This window comes from Anabrus simplex, chromosome 14 (assembly GCF_040414725.1).
Source record: "Anabrus simplex isolate iqAnaSimp1 chromosome 14, ASM4041472v1, whole genome shotgun sequence".
NCBI lineage: Eukaryota > Metazoa > Arthropoda > Insecta > Orthoptera > Tettigoniidae > Anabrus > Anabrus simplex.
In genome coordinates, this window is record NC_090278.1 from 80,783,952 (window position 1) to 80,810,213 (window position 26,262).

The following is a 26,262-nucleotide window of genomic DNA, read 5'->3' on the forward strand; positions in this document are numbered from 1 at the left end:
TACAGCAACTACATACTGTACACGTCATGCCGTAAGGAAACACCGTATCTGATTGGGCATGTTGAGTGTTAGTTATGTGTTATGAATTGACTTTCAGGTACATGGGTACAAAGCTACGCATCTTCTTCAGGACAAGAAATTTGACTGTAAAGTCAACCCTAAGCTTAAATCTAAGTTCTATACACAAATACAATAAACACATTTACCCTTTATATGGGTATGACGGCATTAGTCGATCGTAAAATTTATCGCGTATATATCTTGACGGTGAAGGCATACGGCGTGTCCATGGAATCTATCGCATTAGTTGATATGTTTTCCACGAGATCACGCTGTGTATTGTTTTTTAGAGCTGTCAAAGCTTCGTGAAATGCATTTGTTTTGGCGCCTTGCACGAAGTTCCCGCGCAGCCATTTATGTCGCGAAGCATGGCTTCCAAACGTAAAGTAGATCGGCTTGATTGTGCGGGTATTTCGACAGTTTTAGAAGCGGAGAAGCACATCATACTGCTGTCCTGACTGTGAAAAGGCTTTGTGTGTAACACCTTGTTTCCGCCTATATCACACAGATAACAATCTACAAAACCTATAATCATCCTGATTCAGAACAATGTAAATAATGTTAGTAACACATTTGGATTCATAACAATGTAAATAATGTACATAATGTTAGTATCACATTATTGAAGAATAATAATTACTAGCGTATTAGATTAAACTAATTGTGTACACATTTATGAAGGAAACATTTAAATATCACAAAGTGGGAAAAGGTACCCACGGCAGGTTACGCATGTGGAGAATTCAGTACCCAGTTTAAGGGGTTAAAATACACAGAACATATTAAACTACATTAAAATAATGAGTATAAAACATTTCATGGACTTGATAGTGCGTGTCTAATGTCAATGTTTGATACATATGTAAAGGTATTTATGTTCAGCTCATGATGACCAATTAGGGTCGAAACCGGTACTATAAGCTAATTCATACAATAAACAGTATTGATAAGGTGGAAATCCTTTCTTATCTGTACATATGTAATCTGTCAATACGGAAATGAAACTCATAAATCAAGATAAGACTGTTCATACCATTCAGCAATGTTTCCAGATCTTTTAGAGATTCAAAATCTCCCCTTTCTCCCCTTGGATTGTGATTCCATTTTCAAATTCCTCTTTGATATCCTTTACAGTCTTCTATATAAACATTGAAAAGGGGGGATGTAACAAACTGCATCCTTGCCTCACTCCTTCCTTGATTGCAGCTTCTTTTTCAAAATCCTCGATTCTTATCCTTGCAGACTGATTTTTATACACATTTTAGATAATTCTTCGTTCTCAGTATTGTTACGCCTGATATAAAATTGCCCTGACTTATGAAATGGCCGCCGTATAATCTGGTGAATAAAAGAAAATGGAACTTCCAGTTTGATCTTGGCCTTAGAATAAACCTATCAGCTGATTTCCACGGATGTAGACCTTGACCTTGTGTATATGAAACTTCGTCTTCCCGGTAGTTCACCAGGCTTGCTAAATCATGACAAGGTCATTCAGGGTTACAGGCTACAAGCTGTAAAAAAAGTGAATGGCAATTTCTTTATTTCGCCGGTGTATGAATCATCAGTCCGTAACTATTGAGCAGGCAGGGGAAGAGAGAGAGACGGATAGATCATCTTTTGTTTCCTTCAGAGGAAATGACGGAATAATAGTCAGTATCTTCCTTGAGTTATCAATTACCTTCCAAATCTTGTTCTCAGCGTATTACGTAGCAAGGCTATATAAAGGGACGGGTCTGTCTTCATGCTGGGCACACATTCTCTTTGACGTAAGACGGGACGGCACGGCACACACCCAACCAACAGCGCTACTGTGGGATATCATCGTTCGGTGAGTTACATAAAGCAAATTTAAGCAGCTTAAGGTGGTTTGTTTTCGATTGATTTCTTACCTAACAAACGTAGTCGTATATTTCACGTGTTTGTACTGGAATTCTTGAATATATTAACTGCATTGACTACTTCCATCTACTTGCACCATAATTTGCTACCAATTTGAAGTGAAGAAAAGCAGCTCGATTAGTTCAGGGCGTTACAAAAATGTTGCAAAGTTTGTGCTGGGAAGACTTGGGAGAAAGGAGATGAGCTGCTCGAATAAGTGGTATGTTCCGAGCTGTCAGTGGAGCGATGGCGTGGAATGACATTAGTAGCCGAATAAGTGAAAACGTTTAGGGCTAGACAAACATTTTTTGTTGCTATTTGCTTTTACGACGCACCAACACAGATATGTCTTATGGTGACGATGGGATAGGAAAGGCTTAGGAATGGGGAGGAAGCGGCCGTGGCCTTAATTAAGGTACAGCCCCAGCATTTGCCTCGTGTGAAAATAGGAAACCACGGAAAACCATCTTCAGGGATGCCGACAGTGGGGTTCGAACCCACTATATCCAGATTACGCTAGGCAAACAATTGATAAGGAATCTGCCACTTTGGCGATAGCTCTATATCCATTGATTGATTGATTGATTGATTGATTGATTGATTTTGAGAGGCAGAACAATGGTATTATGTAACCCTGGTTGCAATAATCATAGGAGAGACAATAATAATCTTTTTCCCAGAACGTGAAGGTCATTTTGGGTCATACAAGATCAGGTTGTAACTATATAATGCTATTTTCTTGAAGTCCCACGAACTACTTTTTCGGTTTTCGGAGACGCCGGTTTGCCGGAATTTTGTCCCGCAGGAGTTCGTTTACGTGCCAGTAAATCCACCGACATGGGCCTGACGCTTTTGAGCACCTTCAAATACCATGACTGAACCCACCAAGTTGGGGTGAGAAGGCCAGCGCCCCCAACCATCTGAGCCACTCAGTCCGGCACGTTGTAAGAACTAGAAACTAGAAATGAATAGTGAAGGATTCGGCCATTATATCAGACTTCAGATTAAAAGCGCCGACACTATCACGTAACAAAATTCATCCGTCACAAACTTACCCTCAAATTTAAGCTACTTCTATCATCCTCCTGATATTGGAAATAAATGCCAGAAGCAGTGCTTGAAAACTCAAGCTTGAAGTAGACATAAATATGTCTTATGCCCGGCGGGGGTGGGGGTGGGGGGGTGTGAACATCCAAAAATTTATGTAACGTAAGGCGACAAAACGTGTGACAGAAGTGTAACCATAGCAACCGCGCAGGCAGTGATGTAAGGTATGGTTACCTAGCAACCGTACGTGCTATATCTTATGGCTGGTTATTAGCAGCCGTTGATCGGGATACATAGTTATGATCAATTGATTTTCGCTAAGGGAAAAGTGGTTTGTTTTTAATTCTATGGCACTTCGGTGTTATAACGGATGTCACTGTCAACAATAACAGACCAGATATAAACTTTGCTGATTCGGCTCGGAAGAGTGCATATCTCATAAGACACTTGCAAACCGAAATAAAAAGTTTCAAAGTGCCCGAAACTGGCAATAGAAGTACAAAGTTAGCTGAGACTTCACTTCGAAACCGACATTCCAATAGTTTTATCGTGTAGGGGTCTCTTTCCCAAGATACGCCACAGGTCATTAGCCACACTCAAAATACACTAGTCCACTTCTAATGGATGTTCTTATCACCTGCCACAATGGCAGGAAGTTATTAGGTAAGAGTCCTCCTGTTCATAAAATATGTTCTCAGCATGAGGACCCAGTGATAAGCGAAGGAAAATAGTATAAAAATCAGTGCCCTTACGAAAGTGTGTATACGTATACCGGAAATGAATGTATAGGCCAATATCGGGAAATTATTGCACAGGAATAATAGCAATTTATTTTATTTATTTATTTATTTATTTATTTATTTATTTATTTATTTATTTATTTATTTATTTATTTATTTATTTATTTATTTATTTATTTATTTATTTATTCTTTAATCGGCAAGCTAGGGACCACGATAAGTTTTATTATACATTCTGGCGTTTACTCAGTTTTCGATTGATCCAAGAGGTTTTCATTAGCTCGCTGTGTCATCCGACCACTTTGCACCAACGGTCCACTTCACATCCCGGAAAGTCCGAAAAATCAAAATCCTTTTTTTTGCAAAAGGTGTCGTTTGTGCGCTACATCTGGTCGTGGGCCCATTTCTTCGAGGTCTTTCTTGACGCTAACGTACCGGGAATTGTTGTTTTAGGTTTTGAGTCAAAATTGTTAAAAATCGAGAGTCGTCCATCCGTCGTAGGTGACCACAGAAGCGAGCCCTGCGTTTGCGCATTGTGTCCGTGATCTTTTCTGTCTTAGAGTAGATTTCTTGTCTGGATTTTCTTATGTACATACCGTTTTTGTAGTTTTGGTCAAGAATGTTGTTGAGAATCATTCTCTCCTTTTGCTCTAACTTAGCGAGCGCACAATTCTCCGAGAGGATAAAGCATTCGGACACCTAATAATAATAATAATAATAATAATAATAATAATAATAATAATAATGATGTTGATGACGTGTAGTGTATAGGTCTGTCGTGTTGGCGCGGTATAGGCGATCTGCGCATCAATGAGGATGGGACCCTACCTAATATGAATTCTAATTATGAAGACGGCACACACCCTCCGAGCCGCCGATCCACCGGAATCAACCAATCAAGGTAAAATCCCTGACTCGGCTGGGAGTCGAACTCGGGATTCCCTTAACCACAGGCCAACACACTAAAATATGAGAAGAGTGACTCCATATTACGGTAGAGTCAGCCCATAAACTATATCGGTGCAAAAAATATGCTCTACGTCCGGTTCTTTCGCTGAAAGGTTAGCGTCCTCGACTTCGGTTCAGAGAGTGTATGGTTCGATTCCCGACCGGCTCAGGTATTTTAACTGTGTATCACTAAATCTTACGTCTCAGGGACTGGGTATTCAAGTTCGTCTCAATACACATCTCTATCTAAAAGCCACCACAGTGATTATAGCACCTGCAATGTACGCGCATACACTAAGGCTACAACGTAACTATTTCTCCCCTGTTAATACTGAAGGTAGTGTACTATAGTTATTTTTTAACTGTTGTGTTCGATTCAGTGTCGCTAACCATACAGTTTAGGGACCCTACTTGCCGATACGAGGCCTCACAGTTATTGTTAATCTTGCATGTTGACACTATGTAGTCATGATTTTTTTCGTGACTTGCATGATTATACGGTACTAACACTGCCGTATTGTGAAAATCACTAGTGTTACATTTGCGGGTTTAAGAAAAGCACAGTTTATTTTTCTGTAGGATTGTAAATCTGTTTGAGTAGTACCATGTAAGTAGAATTGTGGCAAGTTCGAATAATGCCTGTCTCTTACCCGGAGGCCCCGGGTTCGATTCCCGGTCAGGTCAGGGATTTTTACCTGGAGTTGAGGGCTGGTTCAAAGTCCACTCAGCCTAGTTGATTACAATTGAGAAGCTATCTGACGGTGAGATAGCGGCCCCGGTCTAGAAAGCCAAGAATAACGGCCGAGAGCATTCGTCGGTTTGACCATACGACACCTCGTAATCTGCAGGACTTCGGGTTGAGCAGCGTTCGCTTATTAGGCCATGGACCATCGGGGTTGTTGTGCATTGGGGTTTTGTTTTACTTTAGTTGGTGTTAAATGACGAACGGAACATTGTATTAATCCAGTCTTATTTCATCCAATTCGTACATATAGAATGCAATTAGGCTGTATAAGAAGCAAGAAAATCCGCAAGAACTCCCGCGAAAAGGAAAGGAACGTTACCTCTTCTACAGTATAAAGATCACTTCACTTGAAATGGTCGGAAATTTTGTTATCAAGCTAACTTTGTCTTATATTGTTACGACGTCTTCGGTATGGTTTGCAGACAGCCTTTGTGTATTCTTACTGACTTACGGCATATGTACATGTAATATTATGTACATTATTACAGCGCGGTTTCACTTCAGTCCGACAAGTAATAGCAAGAAGGGAACTGAATTATTTACACCAGGCAAACACCGAATAATACAGCTACTGTAATGCTTATATCAAGATAAAGGCAGAAATATATAATATTAAATTGTGTGAGGATGGGAGAGTTTGTGTGTGTATTTCCTTAATAATTCTGCGTCGAGCTCGATCCAATGATATGTGCAGGACCCTACGCTCATGTTCATAAAAACCAGAACACCTTGAAATACTAGGGATAAGAAGTTCATATTCACAGGACATGATCATTAGTATGCTCTGCAGAAACGATTAGCATTTCAGGCACCAAGATTCAGCATGTGTCCTGTTGCCTACTAGGCACTGGGTCCCCCGTGGGCACTGATAATTTGCTCCATGCGTGATGTCATCGACGCGTAGAAAGCGCGAATGGCGTCCTGGGGTATAGCCATCCGTGCTGCATTCACTTGGTTCCACAGTTCATCTTTGGTGGCTGGCAGTGGGTCACAGCGCCGCACCGGCCATTTCACCATATCCCACACATTTTCGATTGGCGACAAGTCCGGTGATCGGGTGGGCCAGGGCAACAGTCTGGCATCCTGTGATAACAAGAAGGTACGTGTTCGTGCAGCAACATGTGGTCACGCATTGTCCTCCTGAAATATGGCGACTGGGATGCCGTGCAGAAAGGGTATGGCTACGGGTCACAGGATGTCATTCACGTAGGTCAGACTGGTCACAGTGCCCTGGACACGAACCAACTGTGATTTGTGGTTGTACTCAATAGCACCCCACACCATAAGGCCTGGAGTTGGCGCTGTATGTCTTCTGCGAATGCAGTCAATGTGATGCCTCTCCCGCTGTCCGCGGCGAACCAATATGCGGCCATCATTTTCAAACAGAACCTAGATTTGTCCGTTAACACTATCTGCTGCCATTCCTGTCCCCAGTGACGTCGTTCCATACACCATTGCACTCTAGCATGTTTATGCACTTTAGTCAAAGGTAGGCGGAAAAGTGGACAACGTGCCGGTAACCCAGACTGTAATAAACGGGGACGGACTGTCACTCCTGATAGTGTACGATGTGTTACACTGTTCCACTGTTACGCCAGAGCCGAGGAAGACGCAGATCTGTCCTGCAATGCCATTCGGATGAGGTGTCGATCTTCTCATGAGGTGGTCTGGGTGGTACGACCATACCCATCTCATCGTGTTCTGTGGTCTTCTGTGAACCATTCTGTACACGCCCGTTGCACTGCCGACACACTTCGTCCCACACGAGCAGCAATTTCCCGGGTGGATTCATCACTTTCCCTCATGTCAATAACGCGACCTCTTTCAAACTCACTCATTTGACGGTACGGTTCTCGCATACGTCTGCGAGGCATCCTGCACGTCTGCTCAAGTCACACTGATCCATTACTTACGGATTATAGCGATAACAAGAGCCGCAGGTACATTTTATCAGACGGTTGTGGTACGCCGAGATATCGATGTGGACCTTGAAGCTGATGGCTGGTATAATAATGGGAAACAACGCAAAACCATCTTCAGCGCTGGAGACAGTCAGGTTCGAACCCAAATGCAAGCTCACAGCTGCGCGACCCTAACCGCAGGACCAACTCACTCGGTGAGGATCACAAAATGAACATGAAAAAAATCAAAAAGTGTGCAGTAAAATTGAAAGTGACGAAGAAGAGGACATACTAGAAAGCATTGCTACTGTCGAAGCTGCAGCGGTTGCATGACAAAGCCGGCAAGAGTATAAATTGCACGGACTAGAAGTTTCATAGCGAGTGATATTTCGTATAGAAGAGCCGAGGGCTAAATTTTTCTGTTGATTTTTCCTTAGATGTATAAACACTACATTCTACTATACTTGGGGACAAAATATGACGGCCTTAGTTCCAGGAAACGAGCTGGAATTCAGTTGTCAATCACACCCTGCACCCTGCTGAGTTCTGAGCGATCCCTGCTTGGTGTAGTGAAGTTCATATTCTCTTCATTCTTTACACTTTCTTCGCGTCAATTAATTCTTCTGGCTTGGGGACTGGGTGTTTATGTTTTCCCAACACTTTCCTCTTCATATTCATACAATGGACTACACTACCAGCCATAAGAGAAACACGCAATAGTGATTATATCCCTCCATATAGGGTAGGCGTCAGAAAGGGCATCCGGCCGTAAAACAGGGCCAAAGCCACATGTGCGACACTGTTCGCACCTGCGACCCCACAAGTGTAGGAAACGCGGTAGAAAAAGAAGAAAAGAATAATAATATTACCATAATAATAAATAACTCAGTTTACATCGAAATGACAAGAATAAAGTCCATAAAAATAATATTTTTGCTCTGGCTCTTTTGGAGCTAATGAGGTAGACGATTTGGCAACTCCGCCTTCAGAAGACGTAGTTTAATCATACGCGGCTAAGAGACACTCGGCTGCCGCTGGACAGTAATAGTGTGAGGCGAGGTCGTCAGGTTTTGTCACCACGTAGGCCTATATTGGATTTGATAAAGAAGGTATTCAAACTAATCTCCCAGACATTCTCAATAATCCCCCCCCCCCCCCTCCTCTCTCTATATTTATTTATTTATTTATTTATTTATTTATTTATTTATTTATTTATTTATTTATTTATTTCGGCACCACTCTGTGCAAGGAATGGTCGGATTAGTGAGAGTCTAATACTCTCATCTTGTCTCAAGTTTAAAGAAAACAATTTTATAAGATTTAAAAATACCAACTGTTACTTACAGCAATTAATAAACTCAATTAAAATTAAATTGCATATACAGATTTGGATATCGTGTCAAGCTGACATTTTGGTAGTGGATATAATTATAATGAACATACGTGAACTAACACCTAATTCCCAATGGACTGAATGAAAAGTGAATATTTTCTCCACGATTCTACCATTCTAGAACCGTAATTTATACTAATTATTTTTTTTCAAATAACATGTATGTTCCGATAGGAAGTGAGCAAATTTACAGGTTAGAACGCAAACTTTTAGGGCATAGTTCTGCTCTGAGGTTTGCATAACATTAGGAGCCGCCTCCTATTTGAACCCCTGGAAGTTATATTACTCTCGCTACTTTACAGAAGAGCAGGCTAACCAACACTTCCTATTGGCCAAATTAGTTTGCGTTCTACCCTATTACTGCCCAAACGTCCGGGTTCTAGTGATTTCTGTCCTACATTTTTACCAAGAGCAGCATTCAGACTGCCTAACAACTAGAAGGAGTTCAAAATTCTCCTTTCGATAACTCGAGATAGAAAAAGTTCCGAAACAATCTACTTGATGGATACTAAGTTTTAAAAATTAGAGCCTGCAAATTGGTGGAGTTTCCTTGCATGTGGGATTTCCGTGGCTGGTCGCCTTCCACCCACCTTCATCTGGTCTCACTTCTGAGGTACGCTGAGTAAATCTGAAGGCCTCTCCATAATTATAAATTTATTCTAAATTTATCGACTTTGATCAATCGACTTGACAGATCTGCATTTAGGGCAGTCGTCCAGTTGGCATATTCCCTATCAGAATTCTAACTTTATCTTCATTTTGTGATATTTCCTACTTTTTAAAACACCACTATAGCTTATTCGTCTACAAACGTCATTCCACGTCGTTTCTCCACTGATAGCTCGGAACATACCACTTAGTCGAACAGCTCGTTTCCTTACTCGTTACTCTTTTGTTGGAAGTCGCTGCTTTTCTTTGGATTTTCTCCAGTTCTCCAAACAAGTAATCTTGGTGGGAAGTCCCATACACTATCTGACGGAAAATCGAACACACATCCTTCTGAGTGAACAGAGTGCACCCTTACTGCCTCGGCGAGGCAACCCCTCATAGCAGGAGTAAGATGGACGTGAAAATGTAGACACACTTAAGCAAGGAACGCCTTTCTAAATAAAGAAAATGACTTGTCTCGTGCATTGGAAGGATGTAAAAATAACAATGTTATTGGCTTTACGTCTTACTAATTTCGGAGACGCCAAGGTGCCGAAATTTTGTCCCACAGGATTTATTTCACGTGCCAGTAAGCCTACAGACACGAGGCTGACATATTTGAGCACCTTCAAATACCACCGGACTGAGCCAGGATGAAAACTGCCAGGTTGGGGTCAGAAGGCCAGCGCCTCAACCGTCTGAGCCACTCAGCCCAGCATTACCTGGATGTTTGTACAGGAGATGTTGCTGTGGAGAGAAGCATTTAATGAAAGTGAAAATGGTGCAGAAATAAAGATAACAGAAGCTTTTGAAATGTGGTAACACGCGTAATCATACGACCTCTGCTACTATGTGCAGGTATTCTGATTTAACTCTGCTTGGTGGCTATGAAGAGGTTGACAAGATAGACTGAAGAGATGGATCAACCATAGAACTCAGTTACTGTCGATGGACTTATTGAAGCTGTCATAGACAGCACTGTCCGAGGAAGCCAGCTGTCCATTTGTATCACTTAGTCCCAAGAAGATTATTTTGATTTATTTTCTTTTATGCAAATTGCTACCAATAATGGAATATATTTTGCACTCTATCTCTCCCCACCAAGCACATTTGTATACGAAAGTAATCTCTACGACACCAACACGTTATACTTTCGAGTCAATGTCCTGTGTTTCACCTTCATACCGCTGAACAGCATTTCTCACATTTTATTACACTCAGCGCTTCTAATGCCACTTCACTCTTGTCTTACTCGACTATAAATGGCATGCACAGTAACAAGGTGTCTAAACAGTTTATACCATCTAGATCTTGAACAAACCTTACTCTACATCAAATGTTATGGAGGTGATGAAACGTATACAGGCTGAGCCAATCAAAATGTTAAACTCATTTATTTATTTTATTTATTTATGTATTTATTTATTTATTTATTTATTTATTTATTTATTTATTTATTTATTTTTAGAATCCGCTTTACGTCTCACCGACACAGATAGGTCTTATGGCGACGATGGGATAGGAAAGGACTAGGAATGGGAAGGAAACGGCCGTAGCCTTAATTAAGGTACAGTGCCAACATTTGTCTGATATGAAAATGGAAAACCATCTTCAGGGCTGCCGACAGTGGGACTCGCTCGAACCCACTATCTCCCGAATGCAAGCTCAGATCTGCGCGTCCATAACCGCAACGGTAACTCGTTGAGTAAAGAAAGTTCTAGGAATGGAAGGTTACAGTAACTTAAGTGCGTCTAGTATCCAGTAGTCCTGTGATAGTGGGTTCAAACCCCGCTGTTGAAAGTCCTGAAAATGGTTTTTCGTGGTTTTCCATTTTCACACCAGGTAAATGGTTGGGCTGTACCTTAATTAAGGACACGGCCGCTTCCTTTCCACTCATAGCCCTTCCCTGTCCCATCGTCGCCATAAAACCTATCTGTGTCGGTGCGACGTAAGGCAACTTGTAAAAAAATATAAGAAGATGGAAGGATTCCAAAGGGAAAAGGAAAAGGAAACCTGGTCGAAAATGGTCTAAGAAGAGAAGAATAAAGCATAGTGCAATGATGAAGAGGAAACAGCAAGGAAAGGGGAATTGAAATTGTCATGTAGTGCCCAGCAGGCCTGATCGTAAAGAATAATAGTATTTTTTCCGTTCAACTCTTTTTCTGAATGGTCAGAGTGCTGGCAGTCGGTTCAGAAGGTCCTCTGTTCAGTTCCCGGCGGGGGGAATTTTATTTGCGAACAATTAACACCACCGGGAGAGTTGGCCGTGCGCGTAGAGGCGCGCGGCTGTGAGCTTGCATCCGGGAGATAGTAGGTTCGAATCCCACTATCGGCAGCCCTGAAAATGGTTTTCCATGGTTCCCCATTTTCACACCAGGCAAATGCTGGGGCTGTACCTTAATAAAGGCCACGGCCGCTTCCTTCCAACACCCAGGCCTTTCCTATCCCATCGTCGCCATAAGACCTATCTGTGTCGGCGCGACGTAAAGCCCCTAGCAAAAAAACAATTAACACCCGCGGATTGGGGCGTGCGTGTTTGCGTTTGTCTGAGCACACATCCTCATTTACACACAACATATCAAACTGCCAACCACCACAGAATCACGCATTGTGTTTGCATCAGAAAGGGCATCCAGCCGTAGAACTATGCTGAATGCATTTCTTTTTAAAAACGTGCCGCTCCCACATAACTAATGAAAGGCCAAACAGAAGAAGAATGTTGATTTATGTTCCCAATAACTTATTCTACGGTTTACAGAGATGCCAAAGTGCTGAAATTTTTTCCTATACGAGTTCCTTTATACCAAACCAAACCGCACAGCACTACAACCTTTGAAGGGCCTTGGCCTACCAAGCAACCGCTGCTCAGCCCGAAGACCTGCAGATTGCGAGGGGTCGTGTGCTAAGCACGACGAATCCTCTCGGCCGTTATTCTTGGCTTTCTAGACCGGGGCCGCTATCTCACCGTCAGTTAGCTCCTCAATTCTAATCACGTAGGCTGAGTGGACCTCGAACCAGCCCTCAGATCCAGGTAAAAATCCCTGACCTGGCCGGGAATCGAACCCGGAGCCTCTGGGTAAGTGACAGAAACGCTACCCCTACACCACGGGGCCGGCACGAGTTCCTTTATACGTGCCAGTAAATCTACTGACACGAGGCTGACATATCTGAGCACCTTCATATGCTAACTGAGTTAGACGGGATCGAACCCGCAAACCTTTGTTCAGAAAACCAGTACTTTGGTTGTCTGAGCTACTACTCAATTGGACCTTAAAATTCTTGACCTTGAATCAAGTTCTTGAACATCCTGTACATTCTGTGACGACACACATCTTTGAACTCCTACATTCCACACGATCCACCCAACCGCCCGTTCACATGTGATGGACCGAAAGGTCAATGGATTGGACCTCTCATTTACCACATCACGGCTAGAGTCGCTTCGTTCTCCAACGCTGTGACTGCCGCAGCAGCTGAGATTTCGATAGGATACAAGGATATTAGCTAGTGCTGTCCTGTTTCCTAACACAACGTCTGGGATGAAATTATATCGCCTGATTGTATGGCCGGATGCCCTTCGTGATGCCAATTTCAGTTGAGGAGCTAATCGAGATGAAATTATTAATGAGGGCGAATTAAATTGCGTAGGGGGGTCAAAGGAATCCCCTGCGGCCTATGAATAGGAAGTGTTCCGGTATTTACCTGGTGTAAAAATGAGAAACCGCAGAAAACCATCTTCAGGGCTGACGACAGTTTGATTGAAACCCACCATTTCCCGAATGCTAACTCAAACCGCGCAGCCAACTCGCTCGGCGATCCAAAGGAATGCAGCACGATTTGTTATTGATGATTTCCGACAAAAGAGTAGTGTTACGTAAATGCTGCAAAATTTGGGGTGGGAAGACTTGGGAGTAAGGAGACGAGCTGTTTGACTACGCGGTATGTTCCAAGCTGTCAGTGGTGCTTTTAAAAGTAGAAAATAAGTTAAACTGCGGCAAATATCATTTATAGGAAGAGGAGTTAGGGATTGGAATAATTTATCGAAGGAATGTTCAAAAATTGTCCAAGTTCTTTTAAAACATTTCAGAAGTTGCAAGGTAAACAACTAATAGGTAATCTGTCACCTGGGCGACTGCCCCGATTGCAGATCATTGATGATTGATTGTTTTCTTTTACAATTGGCTTTACGTTGCACCGACACAGATAGGTATTATTAAGATACAGCCGCAACATTAGCCTGGTGTGGAAATGGGGAACCACGGAAAACCATCTTGAGGGCTGCCGTCAGTGCGGTTCGAACCCACCTTCTCCCGAACGCAAGCTCCCAGCTGCGCGCCCCTAACCGTATGGTCAAATCTCTCCGTCCCGGTGGTGATGGTGGTGATCATTGTTTCAAAAAGGAAGTACAACTAGGAAAAACTGGAACTTCGAAAATTAAATATATCGGACAAAAGTCCGACTCGTTGGCTGAACGGTCAGCGTACTGGCCTTCGGTTCAGAGAGTTCCGGGTTCGATTCCCGGCCGGGTCGGGGATTTTAACCTTAAATGGTTAATTCGTACGGCATGGGGGCTGGGTCTATGTGTCGTCTTCATCATCATCATCTCATCCTCATCAAGACGCGCAGGTCGCCTACGGGAGTCAAATAGAAAGACCTGCACTTGGCGAGCCAAACCCGTCTTGGGATATCCCGGCACTAAAAGCCATACGACATTCATTCATTCATCGGACAAGAAAGGCACGGGTCAAAAAGGGCGTGAAAATGAAAGACTCCCTAGGCCTCGCAATCTAATACCGATGGGATCAGAAAAGAATAAGAGTTGTCCAAGGGAGGTCGAATAGGATAGATGAAAGTAAGCAGCTTGGCACAAGTAAGTTGAGGGAACGCCAGAGTCCCGTGGTCGCCAATCCACTCTCTCCAAGTTAAAACTCGCTGCGGCCCCTTTCAGTCACCTCTTAGTACAGCCAGGGATACCGTGGGTATTATTCCACCGCTCCCACCCACAGAGGAACATTGATACGACGTCAGTACGACCAAATAAGATTAGTAATTACTGCTCTATTGACCAAACTCGCAAAACCTGTCTTCAAAGTGAAGTAATTTCTAGAGAAAAATATCATTTGACTTCAAAGCTCATTGGTTATGCTAAACTCAATAATTCTTCACTACTGGGAAGTAAATCAGGAAAATCGCAACCAATAAATTCAGTGGAAAAAGGATCACAGTAGCTCTCCAGTTGCGTAACGCGTACTTCCCAGCAATTTAATTTGTATAGTAATTGACAACTAGAAAATGAAACGAATGGAAAAATAAAAGGTTAAATCTATCGCGCTGACATTGGATCTGGGTACAGCTCTGTGTAAAATAATGGTCAGCTACAGTAGGATTACTAAGTGGAAAGTCTGTTTCTATTTATACAAACCCTAGTTCATTCGATAAAGAACTTGAGAATTCTGTTGTAGCTGCAATTGATGGCTCACATAGAAGAAGGAGTATAAATGGAGAAATTTTGTAATGCTGGAAACATTTCTTAGCAGATAAAGTAGGGGTACACATACAAAGAAAAACGTAAAATTAAGAAATTTCCTCAGTTCTACCGAAAGTTGAAGGGATGAAAGGCCCGGAAAGTTTTCAAATTGTGATTCTTGGATAGCTTTATCAAAATAAAAATCAAATTTCGAAAATCACTTCCGGGCTAAATGCAGTTCCCGAAAAACAGCTTGTTTCTACACTCCTTTTCTTTTTTATTCAAATCCTCGCCAAATTAAATTCTTTCCTTCTTTCTTTCTGACTTTCTTGATCTGTTTACCTTCCACGGTTGGTTTTTCCCTCGGAATCGGCGAGGGATCCCACCTCTACCACCTCAAGGGCAGTGTTCTGGAGATTCAAACTTTTGGGCCGGGGGATACAACTGGGGAGAATGACCAGTAACTCGCCCAGGCGGCCTCACCTGCTATGCTAAACAGGGGCCTTGGTGCGGGATGGGAAGATCGGCAAGGATAGGCAGGGAAGAGGGGAGGAAGCGGCCTTACCATCCAGGATGAATCTATATTTCTGCAGATACAGCATTGATGCATTATTTATTATTTGATAACGAGGCCCCCAGTACCTCAGGCGGCAGCGTACCGGCCTCTTACCGCTGGATACCGTGGTTCACTCCATGTGAGATTTGTGCTGGACAAAGCGGAGGCCGGACAGTTTTTTTCTCCGGGTACTCCGGTTTTCCCCAGTCATCTTTCATTCCAGCAACACTCCCCATTAACATTTCATCTGTCAGTCATTAAACATTGCCCCAGAGGAGAGCGACAGACTTCAGCAGCCGGCACAATTCCTATCCTGCCGCTAGATGGGACCCGTCGAATGACTGGAAACAGGCTGTGGATTTTCATTTATTATTTGATAACATTTTCCCTATCACCTATTCAACTTCACAGTCAATCTAACACATGTATTAGAGATGCCTTATTTGTTGTTTTTTTTAGACAACCATTAGGTACCACAGGCTGCACAAATACCTCTGAATCAGTCTCAAAGATATTTAAAAAAAAAAACAAGATACTGTAAAAAAATGTAAACAATGGGGTCAATAATATTTTAAAGTATAAAACCAGTTCCCAGATTGCAGCTCTGCTTGGGTTTACCTACATTCGTGAACAGTTTCCTTTTAAAGGGTCCGCATCTGTGGTGTAGTGGTTAGCGTGATTAGCTGCCACCCCCGGATGTCCGGGTTCGATTCCCGGCTCTGCTACGAAATTTGAAAAGTGGTACGAGGGCTGGAACGGGGTCCACTCAGCCTCGGGAGGTCAACTGAGTAGAGGTGGGTTCGACTCCCACCTCAGCCATCCTGGAAGTGGTTTTCCGTGGTTTCCCACTTCTCCTCCAGGCAAATGCCGGGATGGTACCTAACTTAAGGCCACGGCCGCTTCCTTCCCTCTTCCTTGCCTGTCCCATCCAATCGTCCCATCCCTCCACAAGGCCCCTGTTCAGCATAGCAGGTGAGGACGCCTGGGCGAGGTACTGGTCATCCTCCCCAGTTGTATCCCCGACCCAAAGTCTGAAGCTTCAGGACACTGCCCTTGAGGCGGTAGAGGTGGGATCCCTCGCTAAGTCCGAGGGAAAAACCAACCCTGGAGGATAAACAGATTATGAAGAAGAAGAAGAAGACTGAAATTTTAAACATCTACAATTTGCTACTTAACACAACAAACTGTAAAACATATGCCCACACTAGTGCGATACAGCCCCACACAAAATTTGGAGTTAATTAATTAACTGGTTGCGAAGTTATTAACAAATATTTTTATATGTTGAACTGAGAAGAAAGACTACCTGGCCGAGGCGGTAAAGGCGTGCTCGGCTCGCCCGGAAGGACGTGGGTTCGAATCCCCGTTAAAAAGTCGTAAAATTCAAGAAACGAGATTTCCACTTCCGGAGGTGCATATGGCCCTGAGGTTCACTCATCCTACACCAAAAATGAGTACCAGGTTAATTCCTGGGGACAAAGGCGGCCGGGCGTAAAGCTAACCACTCTACCCCATCACGTGCCGAGGTTAACAATGGTGGAAGCCTTTACCTTCATGGCCTGTACGGAGGTGACTTTGCTTTTTTTTTAATTGAGAATGGTACGTACACCACAGATTTCATTTTCATGGGCTATAATTTGGCTTATTTGTCAAATATATTGAATAAAAACTCCGGGTTTTTCAGTCAAGTGTAAACTATTGGAGTTATTTTCTCAATTTGTCATTATTCATTCAATATGCAAAAGTTTAGTCTCATGCGACTTTAGAAGTACATTTTTTTATTTATTTTTCTTTGCTAGGGGCTTTACGTCGCACCGACGCAGATAGGTCTTATGGCGACGATGGGATAGGAAAGGCCTAGGAGTTGGAAGGAAGCGGCCGTTGCCTTAATTAAGGTACAGCCCCAGCATTTGCCTGGTGTGAAAATGGGAAACCACGGAAAATCATCTTCAGGGCTGCCGATAGTGGGATTCGAACCTACTATCTCCCGGATGCAAGCTCACAGCCGCGCGCCTCTACGCGCACGGCCAACTCGCCCGGTTTTAGAAGTACAAATATGAAGTTAATGCATATTCAATTGATAAAAAACCGAACTAATTTTAATTCTTATACATACTGAAACATTCCCTGAAAATTTCAGGTGAATCTGATAGGAACTTTGTCGCAAGGGGTATTTTATGCATTGGAAAGAGCTGAAATATTGTTACGCCAGGAAAAAAGCAATTGAAAGTTTTAAGCAACATTCTTGCCTTAAAACCGCCCTGGACTGTAAGTTACTACTCCCCGAGATGTCTTTCTCCTCCTACTCACAGCGTAGATCTACTAATCTCGTATATTGCAGCGGGGTTACTGGAATGGTAGTTCGGAAGAACTTTGAATCTATTTTTGTCAGACAACGTGAGAGAAAGGACTTGCTCTATATTCTCCACGCGGCTACCGTTTAAATAGCATTTAGAGACTTAAAACTGTGTTAAGGAAAAACTGATCATGGGATTAGAAAGAGGGAGAATTGGGGAGTGTTTTGCGGTTAAAATTAAAAATGGAATTTCATCATCATCATCATCATCATCATCATCATCATCATCCGTTTACCCTCCAGGTTCGGTTTTTCCCTCGGACTAGCGAGGGATCCCACCTCTACCGCCTCACGAGCAGTGTCCTGGAGCTTCAGACTCTTGGTCGGGGATACAACTGGGGAGTATGACCAGTACCTCGCCCAGGCGGCCTCACCTGCTATGCTGAACAGGGGCCTTGTGGAGGGATGGGAAGATTGGAAGGGATAGGTAAGGAAGAGGGAAGGAAGCGGCCGTGGCCTCAAGTTAGGTACCATCCCGGCATTCGCCTGGAGAAGAAGGGGGAAACCACGGAAAACCACTTCCAGGATGGCTGAGGTGGGAATCGAACCCACCTCTACTCAGTTGACCTCCCGAGGCTGAGTGGACCCCGTTCCAGCCCTCGTACCACTTTTCAAATTTCGTGGCAGAGCCGGGAATTGAACCCGGGCTTCCGGGGGTGGCAGCTAATCACGCTAACCACTACACCACAGAGGCGGACAAAATGGAGTTTTTTTGTTTAAAAAAATCCCAATATTTCAGTCATCACTCCCCGGTCCACAATTTCTGGCCAACTGTGCCATGTTTGTTACCGATAACAAAGCCGGACTGACAGTCATAATTTGAATGTGACATATGTTTTTGTTAATCCATGCCAGTTATATAGAGACTTATTCTGAGACAAGAACTTTGCTTTTAAATTTGTACATCCCAAAGCTGCTATCCAGTTGACAATTTACGTTTTTCTTCTCTCATTAGAGTCTGAAGCTGACGGACATGTTTTGTTTTGCCTGGACACTCTTCTATTTTTAATCAAGTTGTGCTCACTATACCAGCGTTCTAAATTTTTTCGTTTCTTCTAATCAGCTTACCCTCCAGGGTTGGTTTTTTCCTCGGACTCGGCGAAGGATACAAACTCTACCGCCACAAGGACAGTGTCCTGCAGCGTGAGACTTTAGGTCGGGAATACGACTGGGAAGGAGAATCAGTACCTCGCCCAGGCAGCCTCACCTGTTTTGCAGAACAGGGGCAATTGTGGAGGGATGGGAAGATTGGAAGGGATAGACAAGGAAGAGAGAAGCAAGCAGCCGTGGCCTTAATTTAGGTACCATTCCGGAATTTGCCTGGAGAGGAAGTGGGGAAACCACGGAAAACCACTCCGAGGATGGCTCAGGTGGGAATCGAACCCTCGTCTACTCAGTTGACCTCCCCAGGCTGAGTAGAGTAGGTTCCAGTCCTCGTATCAGTTTTCAAGTTTAGTGGTAGTCCTAGGAATCGAACCTGGGCGTCCGGGGGTAGCAGGTGATCAGACGAACCACTACACCACAGAGACGGACTTGGTTGTACTGGTTGCACAAAATTTTGTGAAGTACACTACCTTGAGACTGAAATACGAAGCAGAAATGAGAAGCATTGTGAGTTTAAAAAAAACAAAACAGAAACAACCGGAAGGTTACGTCTTGCTAACTTCACGCTATGACTCAGACATTATGAGTGTAAAGTTCACCCATTCTCTCACCGTCAGTTTGAATTGGTCACCACGGCGGCGTGTACGTATTGTATCAGTGTGTGTGACCGACTTGTTCTTCTTTCACAGGAAACCATGGCAACCGTAAGATTTGAATCTTCGCTCGTGGCGCTGCTAGTCCTCGCACTGACGCTGGCCCAGGGAAGAGAAATACGTAAGTAAACAAGGTATTTTATTTAGTATTAATTGAGTTACGGAATTTTATTCTACTTCCTCTCACCAGAAGTTCTGAACTGACAAAGCATGAAAAATAAGTTACATATACTGAACGTACGCCAGCCCTGTTTTATATAGTCTGCGATATGAATAACATTAAGTAGAGTTTTCAATTGTATTGATATGAAGTTGGAATTCAAGGGGAGAAATTGGGGTTAATATTAATTTAAAAGAAGAGGAGTTAGTGATTGGAATAATTTCTTTCTTTCTTTCTTAATCCGTTTAACCTCCAGGGTTTGTTTTTCCCTCAGATTCAGTGATGGATCTCACCTCTACGACCTCAAGGGTAGTATTCTGGAGCGTGAGACTTTGGGTCGGGGATAAAACTGAGCAGAAGGAGAAGTACCTCGCCCAGACGGCCTCGCATGCTATGCTGAACAGGGGTTTTGTGGGGGAGATGGGAAGATTGGAAGGGATAAGCAAAATAGAGGAAAAGAAGCATCGGTGGCCTTAAGTTAAGTACCATACCGGCATTTTTCTGGAGGAGAAATGGGAAACCACGCAAAACTACTTCGAGGATGGCTGAGGTGGGAATCGAACCCCCGTCCCTCTACTCGGTTGACCTCCCGAGGCTGAATGTACCCGTTCCAGCCCTCGTAACACTTTTCAAATTTCGTAGCACTACACTACAGAGTTCTTTGAAATCATTTAAGAAAAGACTAGATTAGCTGCCACTCCCGAAATCCCAGGTTCGATTACCGGCTGTGGCCTCTAGCCTCGTTTAGTTCTATACCTCCTGTCTTTAATTTGTTGTAAACTGAATCTAACCATCGTCGTCTTGGTCCCCCTCTACTTCTCTTACCCGCCAAGATTGAGTACATTATTCTCCTAGGTGACCTATCTTCCTCCATTCACCTCACATGACACCGCTACCGAAGCTGATTTATGCGTACAGTTTCATCCACTGAATTCATTCCTAACTTAGCCTTTATCTCCTCATTCCGAATACCCTCCTGTCATTGTTCCCACCTGTTTGTAACAGCAATCATTCTCGCTACTTTCATGTCTGTTACTTGTAACTTGCGAACAAGACATTCTGAGTCTGCCCAGCTTTCACTCCCGTAAAGCAAAGTTGGTCTGAAAACAGATCGGTGTAAAGATAGTTTCGTCCTGGAACTGACTTCCTTCTTACAAAATACTGTTGATCGCAACTGCGAGTCACTGCATTAGCTTTACTGCACCTTGATTCAATCTCACTTACTGTACTACCATCCTAGGAAAATACACATCTTAAATACTTGAAATTATCTACCTGTTCCACCTGTATCTCCAATCTGGCATTCAATTCTCTTGGATTTCTTACCTACCGACACCAATTCAGTCTCAGAAAGGCTAATTTTCATATCATACTCATTGCACCTATTTTCAAGTTTCAAGATATTAGACTGCAGGCTTTCGGCACAATCTGCCATTAAGACCAAGTCGTCAGCATAGGCCAGACTGTTTACTGCATTCGTAAAGCATCTTGTAAAATAAATACCATAGTAGTTAAAAATTATCCGCTAAAAAATTCGAAAAAGTTCCTCTGGTCCCTACCATTAATCCTACAACTTCGATCTTCCCACTACAGTATTTATCTTTGGTCTAAACACCAACAATAACTATGACATTAAAATAAACTCAATTCCCTAGGGAGGTAATCCTATTTTTCCTTCAGGTACGAAACTGTACGCTCGTACAAACTTGTTTTTTTCTCTAGATTAACTCTATGTAGAGCTTCCGAGGCTCGGGCGGCCTCTCACCGCTGGGTTCCGTGGTTGAAATCGCGGTCTCTCCCTGTGAGATTTCTGCTGGACAAAGCGAAGGCGGGAAAGGATTCTCTTTTTCCGGTTACTCCAGTTTTCCCTGTCATCATTCACTCCAGCAACACTCACCAATATCATTTCATTTCATCTTTCATTCATTAATCACTGCCCAGAGGAGTGCGACAGACTTCGGCAGCCGGCACAACTCCTATCCTCGCCACTAGATGGGACCTTCATTCATTCCATTCCTGACCCGGTCGAATGACTAGAAACAGGCTGTGGATTTTCAATAACTATGTGGCTGCTCAGCTTTGTCCTCAAACCTAGCTGTGGGATCAATTACAACAGCACATTCTTCCTCCTGTCAACAGTAAAACTGTCCAGTCGACATTAACAACCTTGCACAGTGAAGCAGTCAACTTCCTCATGTACTAACAAACCAGATTCCTTGAATCAATTTGCTATCAGTTTCCCGATTAAGTTAAGTTATGGTATTTATTTATTTATTTATTTATTTATTTATTTATTTATTTATTTATTTATTTATTTATTTATTTATTTATTTATTTATTTTGGCCATCTAAACACTTCTACCCAGTCGGCTTTTCCATATTCCGTTATAAACACTCTAGGTGAATTTCCAATGTTAGTCATGCATTTGGTCTTCTCAAAATATATCTGAAGTCCAACTTTCTCTGTAATTTCCTTCAAAAAGTTTACGCGGATAAGTGATGCTTGTATTTCTCGGAAAGGTTTGCAATATCGTCAGCGAAAGTGGAACAATTTATGCCTACCCCTTTTAAATTTCGACCCTAGCCTTATCTCATGGTGAATTCCTCTTTCTGTTAATGTTATTGGCTTTACGTCCCACTGACTACTTTTATGGTTTACGGAGACGCTGAGGTGCCTGAATTTAGCCCCGCAGGAGTTCTTTTACGTACCAGTAAATCTACCGACGTGAGGCAGACGTATCTGAGCACAGTGAAATACCAGCGGACTGAGCCAGGATCGAACCTGCGAAGCTGGGATTAGAAGGCCAGCCCACCATTCGTCTTTCTTTCAGCATTTCTTCCCATACTCTCATTGCCTTTTCCAAGACACGGTAAAAAATAATCGAGGACGATCCATGCCCCTGTCTCATACCAGTATTAATTGGATTTGGATTAAATTTATTCTGTGAACTCTCCCAATAATTGCACTTTAGACTTTGTGTCCGTGAGTGTATCTCTGATTATACTGATTGACATTGAATCCACCCCACATTCCTTCAGAAAGTGAAATAAGGAAGTCTATCTATCGAATCATAAGCTGTCCTTAAGTTCACTAAGATTATGACGCGACCGAGCTCGATAGCTGGAGTCACTTAAATTCGCCCAGTATCCAGTATTCAGGAGATAGTGGGTTCGAACCACAATATCGGCAGCCCTGAAGATGGGTTTCCGTACTTTCCAATTTCCAAACCAGGCAAATGCTGGGGCTGTACCTAATTAAGGCCAGGGCCGCTTCCTTCCCAGTTAGCCCTTTCCTGCCCCATCGTCGCCATGATACCTTTCTATGTTGTAGCAACGTACACCACATCAGATTAAATATCTGCCCCGTGCACGACCTGCCTTTTCTGAACCCACCTTGGTATTCAGCTATTTATTGTTGTTTCGTTTAGATCCCCTGGACACGTGGTTCCTAACTCTTAGTCCACTATTCCTTCAGCTTTGCACTGCGGGTTGCTTTGTTTTTCTGAGTCAACCTCACTCCCACTACAGCTGTCAGTGATTGGAGAGTGTCGGATGTTCTGATCAGCATTCTAAATTTATCCCTGTTGAATGTATCCTTGCGATCAAAATTTTAGAATTCTAGGTCTTTTCGAACCAGTTTCGTCCATTTTACATTTGTCCTCTTCCCTCTAGAAATGGTGTTGAAGATTCTAGAGGTCAGTGACCGTAGAAGATAAGTCTCCCCTTCTTCATGGCTGATGTTATGCTCTCTGAATGTTAGTAAAGCCCGTTGTTATGCCTAATTATGTATTCAACTCCCTTTTTAATGGATTCCATGATTTTTGTCAGGATCTTTCGTTCTTTCAGTTCCAAATTCGTGTTTTGTCCCTTTTTGACCATGTTCAAGCATTCTGTGGCATACAGTATCGAAGGTCTAACTACGGTTTCATAGTGGTGAAGTTTCAGGTGAAGGGGAAGAGATTTGGACTTGTAAAGGTTCTTGCAGAGATGGAAAGCTCTCTCCAATTTTGTACACCTGGCTTTCATGGCTAGATCCTCATTAATGTTCGAGGTTATCCACTCTCCGAGCTATTTTTACCAGTTAGTCTTCTTTATTAACGTATTCCCGTGTTTTGGAGACCTTGTATGTGATATTTATTTATTTATTTAGGTCTATAAAGTGGCGGTGTTAGAGGTCTACGCCTTCTGTTGTCCTTTCGTTTACTACTTGTTTAACTTCGCTCTAACACATTAAAGGTGTAAAAGGGAAACCACAGAAAACTATTTTCAGAGGTACCAACTGGCTCGGTTTGAGATTTTTACATTATTGTTATGTACTAGCCACGGCCGCTTTTTTCCTCTTCCTTGTCCATCCCCCACAAGGCCCCTGCTCAACGTAGTAGGTAAGGCCACCTGAGCGAGGTACTGGTGGCTGGTTCTCAACCCTAGTTGTATCCCACGACCCAAAGTCTCACGTTCCAGGACACTGCCCTTGAGGCAGTAGAGGTGGGATTCCTCGCTGAGTCCGAGCGAAAAGCCAACCCTGGAGGATAAACAGATTTAGAAAGAAAGAAGAAGAATGTGTATAGCCTATGTTCGGTTCCATTAGCATGGTGGCCTTAGCTCCAAGGGTTTTCGAGTTCGATTCCCGGTAGAATCTAGACGAGAATTTTAGATTTCATTCGAAAATTTCTATGGCTCGGAGGCAGGATGTTTGTGCTGTCTTCATGAGAATTCATCTCAGATACAGCCCTATTTTCACAGATGAGCAGATCGTCCATAGGCGCAGCTCGAAAGATTTCCAGGCTTCACCAGATGCCACAAGCCGTTAATTAATTAAGCATGGTGGTTTTGATCTATACCGAGATTATTTTTACACGGAAATGGGGTAAATAACGGAAAGTGCAAAGTGGTGGTGGTAATATTTTAAGAGGTAGTAAAAGTAGGTAACAATCCTCTATTGACAGTAATAAGAAGAAAGTTGGAACATGCCCGATACTTGGAAAAATTATGGTTATCGGAGAAAGATACGGAAGGACTTCGAAAGGCAGGACCTAATGCCGTCCGGATAGGAAAATAACAAGAGTTGACCAAGGTAGGTCGGATAAGAATGATGGAAGCAAGGAGCTAGTCACAAGTAAGAGGAAAAAATACCAGAACTCAGCCAAGGATACTCCCAAGTTAAAATCCCCTGTGGTCCCTTTTAGACACCTCTTACGACAGTCAGTGGATGCTGTGGGTATTATTCTACTGCCCGCACGTGCAGAGGCTCAAAACACCAAGGTTAACAGCAGAAACTCCCTGCTCGTTAATGCCTATTTCTTATAATAATAAAATATGTCAAACTATTACATACAATAACTCGAATTACTCAAAGTTTGTTGTTCGCTGATTCGTAATCACTCTGATTATCCGTGCTCACATTACTGAGAAACAAGTTCAACCAATCAGAGCTGATTTCTAAAAAAAACAGTTCGGTAAAGAGTCATTTTTCATACTATTTTGATTGTGGGAAGAAGACATTTGAGTCATCTATTTGCAAAAGCAGCCATCTCCAAAAAAAAATCCACTTTATGTGCTGAATGTATTCTCTGTCCACTTTTACATCATCATCATCATCATCATCATCAATGTCCCACTCCAGTCGCCCAGGTGTGGTTAACAACCCTCCTCCACTCCTTTCTCTCCTTCCACTTTTCCTGCTCCATTACTTTCGCTACATCCAATCCAGCTTCTCTAATGTCCTTCCATATCTGATCCATCCACCTTCTTCTCCGTCTTCCAACTGGTCTCTTTTCCTTAACTTCTCTTTCCAATTTCCTTCTTGCTACCCGTTCCTTTCCCACTCTTTGTACATGTCCGAACCATCTCAGTCTTGCTTTCTGTATTTCCTATACTAACGGTTCTATATTTAGCTCTTCTCTGATTTTAATATTTTGAATTCTCTCTCTTGTCTTTTTAACCAATGTTCTTAAAAAATTCATTTCTACTGCTTGGACCTCACTGCCTTGTCTCTTATTACTTATTCTTATTAGTTACAACTGGTAATAAATACTGTTTATATAGTGTTAATTTCGTTCTCTTCGGTACTTTGTCATCCCATAAAAGCTGTCTAACTTGATGATACAATGTTGTAAAAAAAACATTCATCTCCGTGCAGGCCATGAAGGCTCTTGGAGGAGTGCAAGCTAAAGGCTTCCTCTATCCGTAACCTCGACACGTGATGGGGTAGAGTGGTTAGCTCTACGCCCGGCCGCCTTTTCCCCCAGGAATTAACCTGGTACTCATTTTCGGTGTAGGCTGAGTGAACCTCAGGGCCATGTGCACCTCCAGAAGTGGATATCTCGGTTCTTAAATTTTACGACTTCCTGACGTGGATTCGAACCCACGTCCTTCCGGGCGAACCGAACACGCCTTTGCCACCTCGGCCAGGCAGCCCCTATACAATGTTGTACCTTTACTGTTATTAATTTCAGGGTTGATTTCATTACTCCCATTAATAATGCTACCCAGATATGTAAAATGTTCTACATTCTCTAACCGTTCTCCGTCTATGTTCACTTGGGTTCTCTTTTTCTCTTTTCCACAGTGCATGACTACAGTTTTCTTTTACTAAATTACACTAAT

General features: G+C 42.9%; 1 protein-coding gene across 1 annotated transcript in view; it reads left to right on the top strand.

Annotated features, from left to right (window-relative positions):
• Positions 1 to 1,759: 1,759 nt before the first annotated feature.
• The window catches only part of Jhbp3 (Juvenile hormone binding protein 3), a 39,514-nt gene continuing 15,011 nt past the window's right edge, over positions 1,760 to 26,262 (top strand). The window contains exons 1-2 of the mRNA XM_067158426.2: positions 1,760 to 1,888; positions 19,533 to 19,617. Coding sequence (XP_067014527.1) covers positions 19,539 to 19,617 — 79 coding nt within the window. The 5' untranslated portion in view covers positions 1,760 to 1,888; positions 19,533 to 19,538. The remainder of the gene's footprint in view (positions 1,889 to 19,532; positions 19,618 to 26,262) is intronic.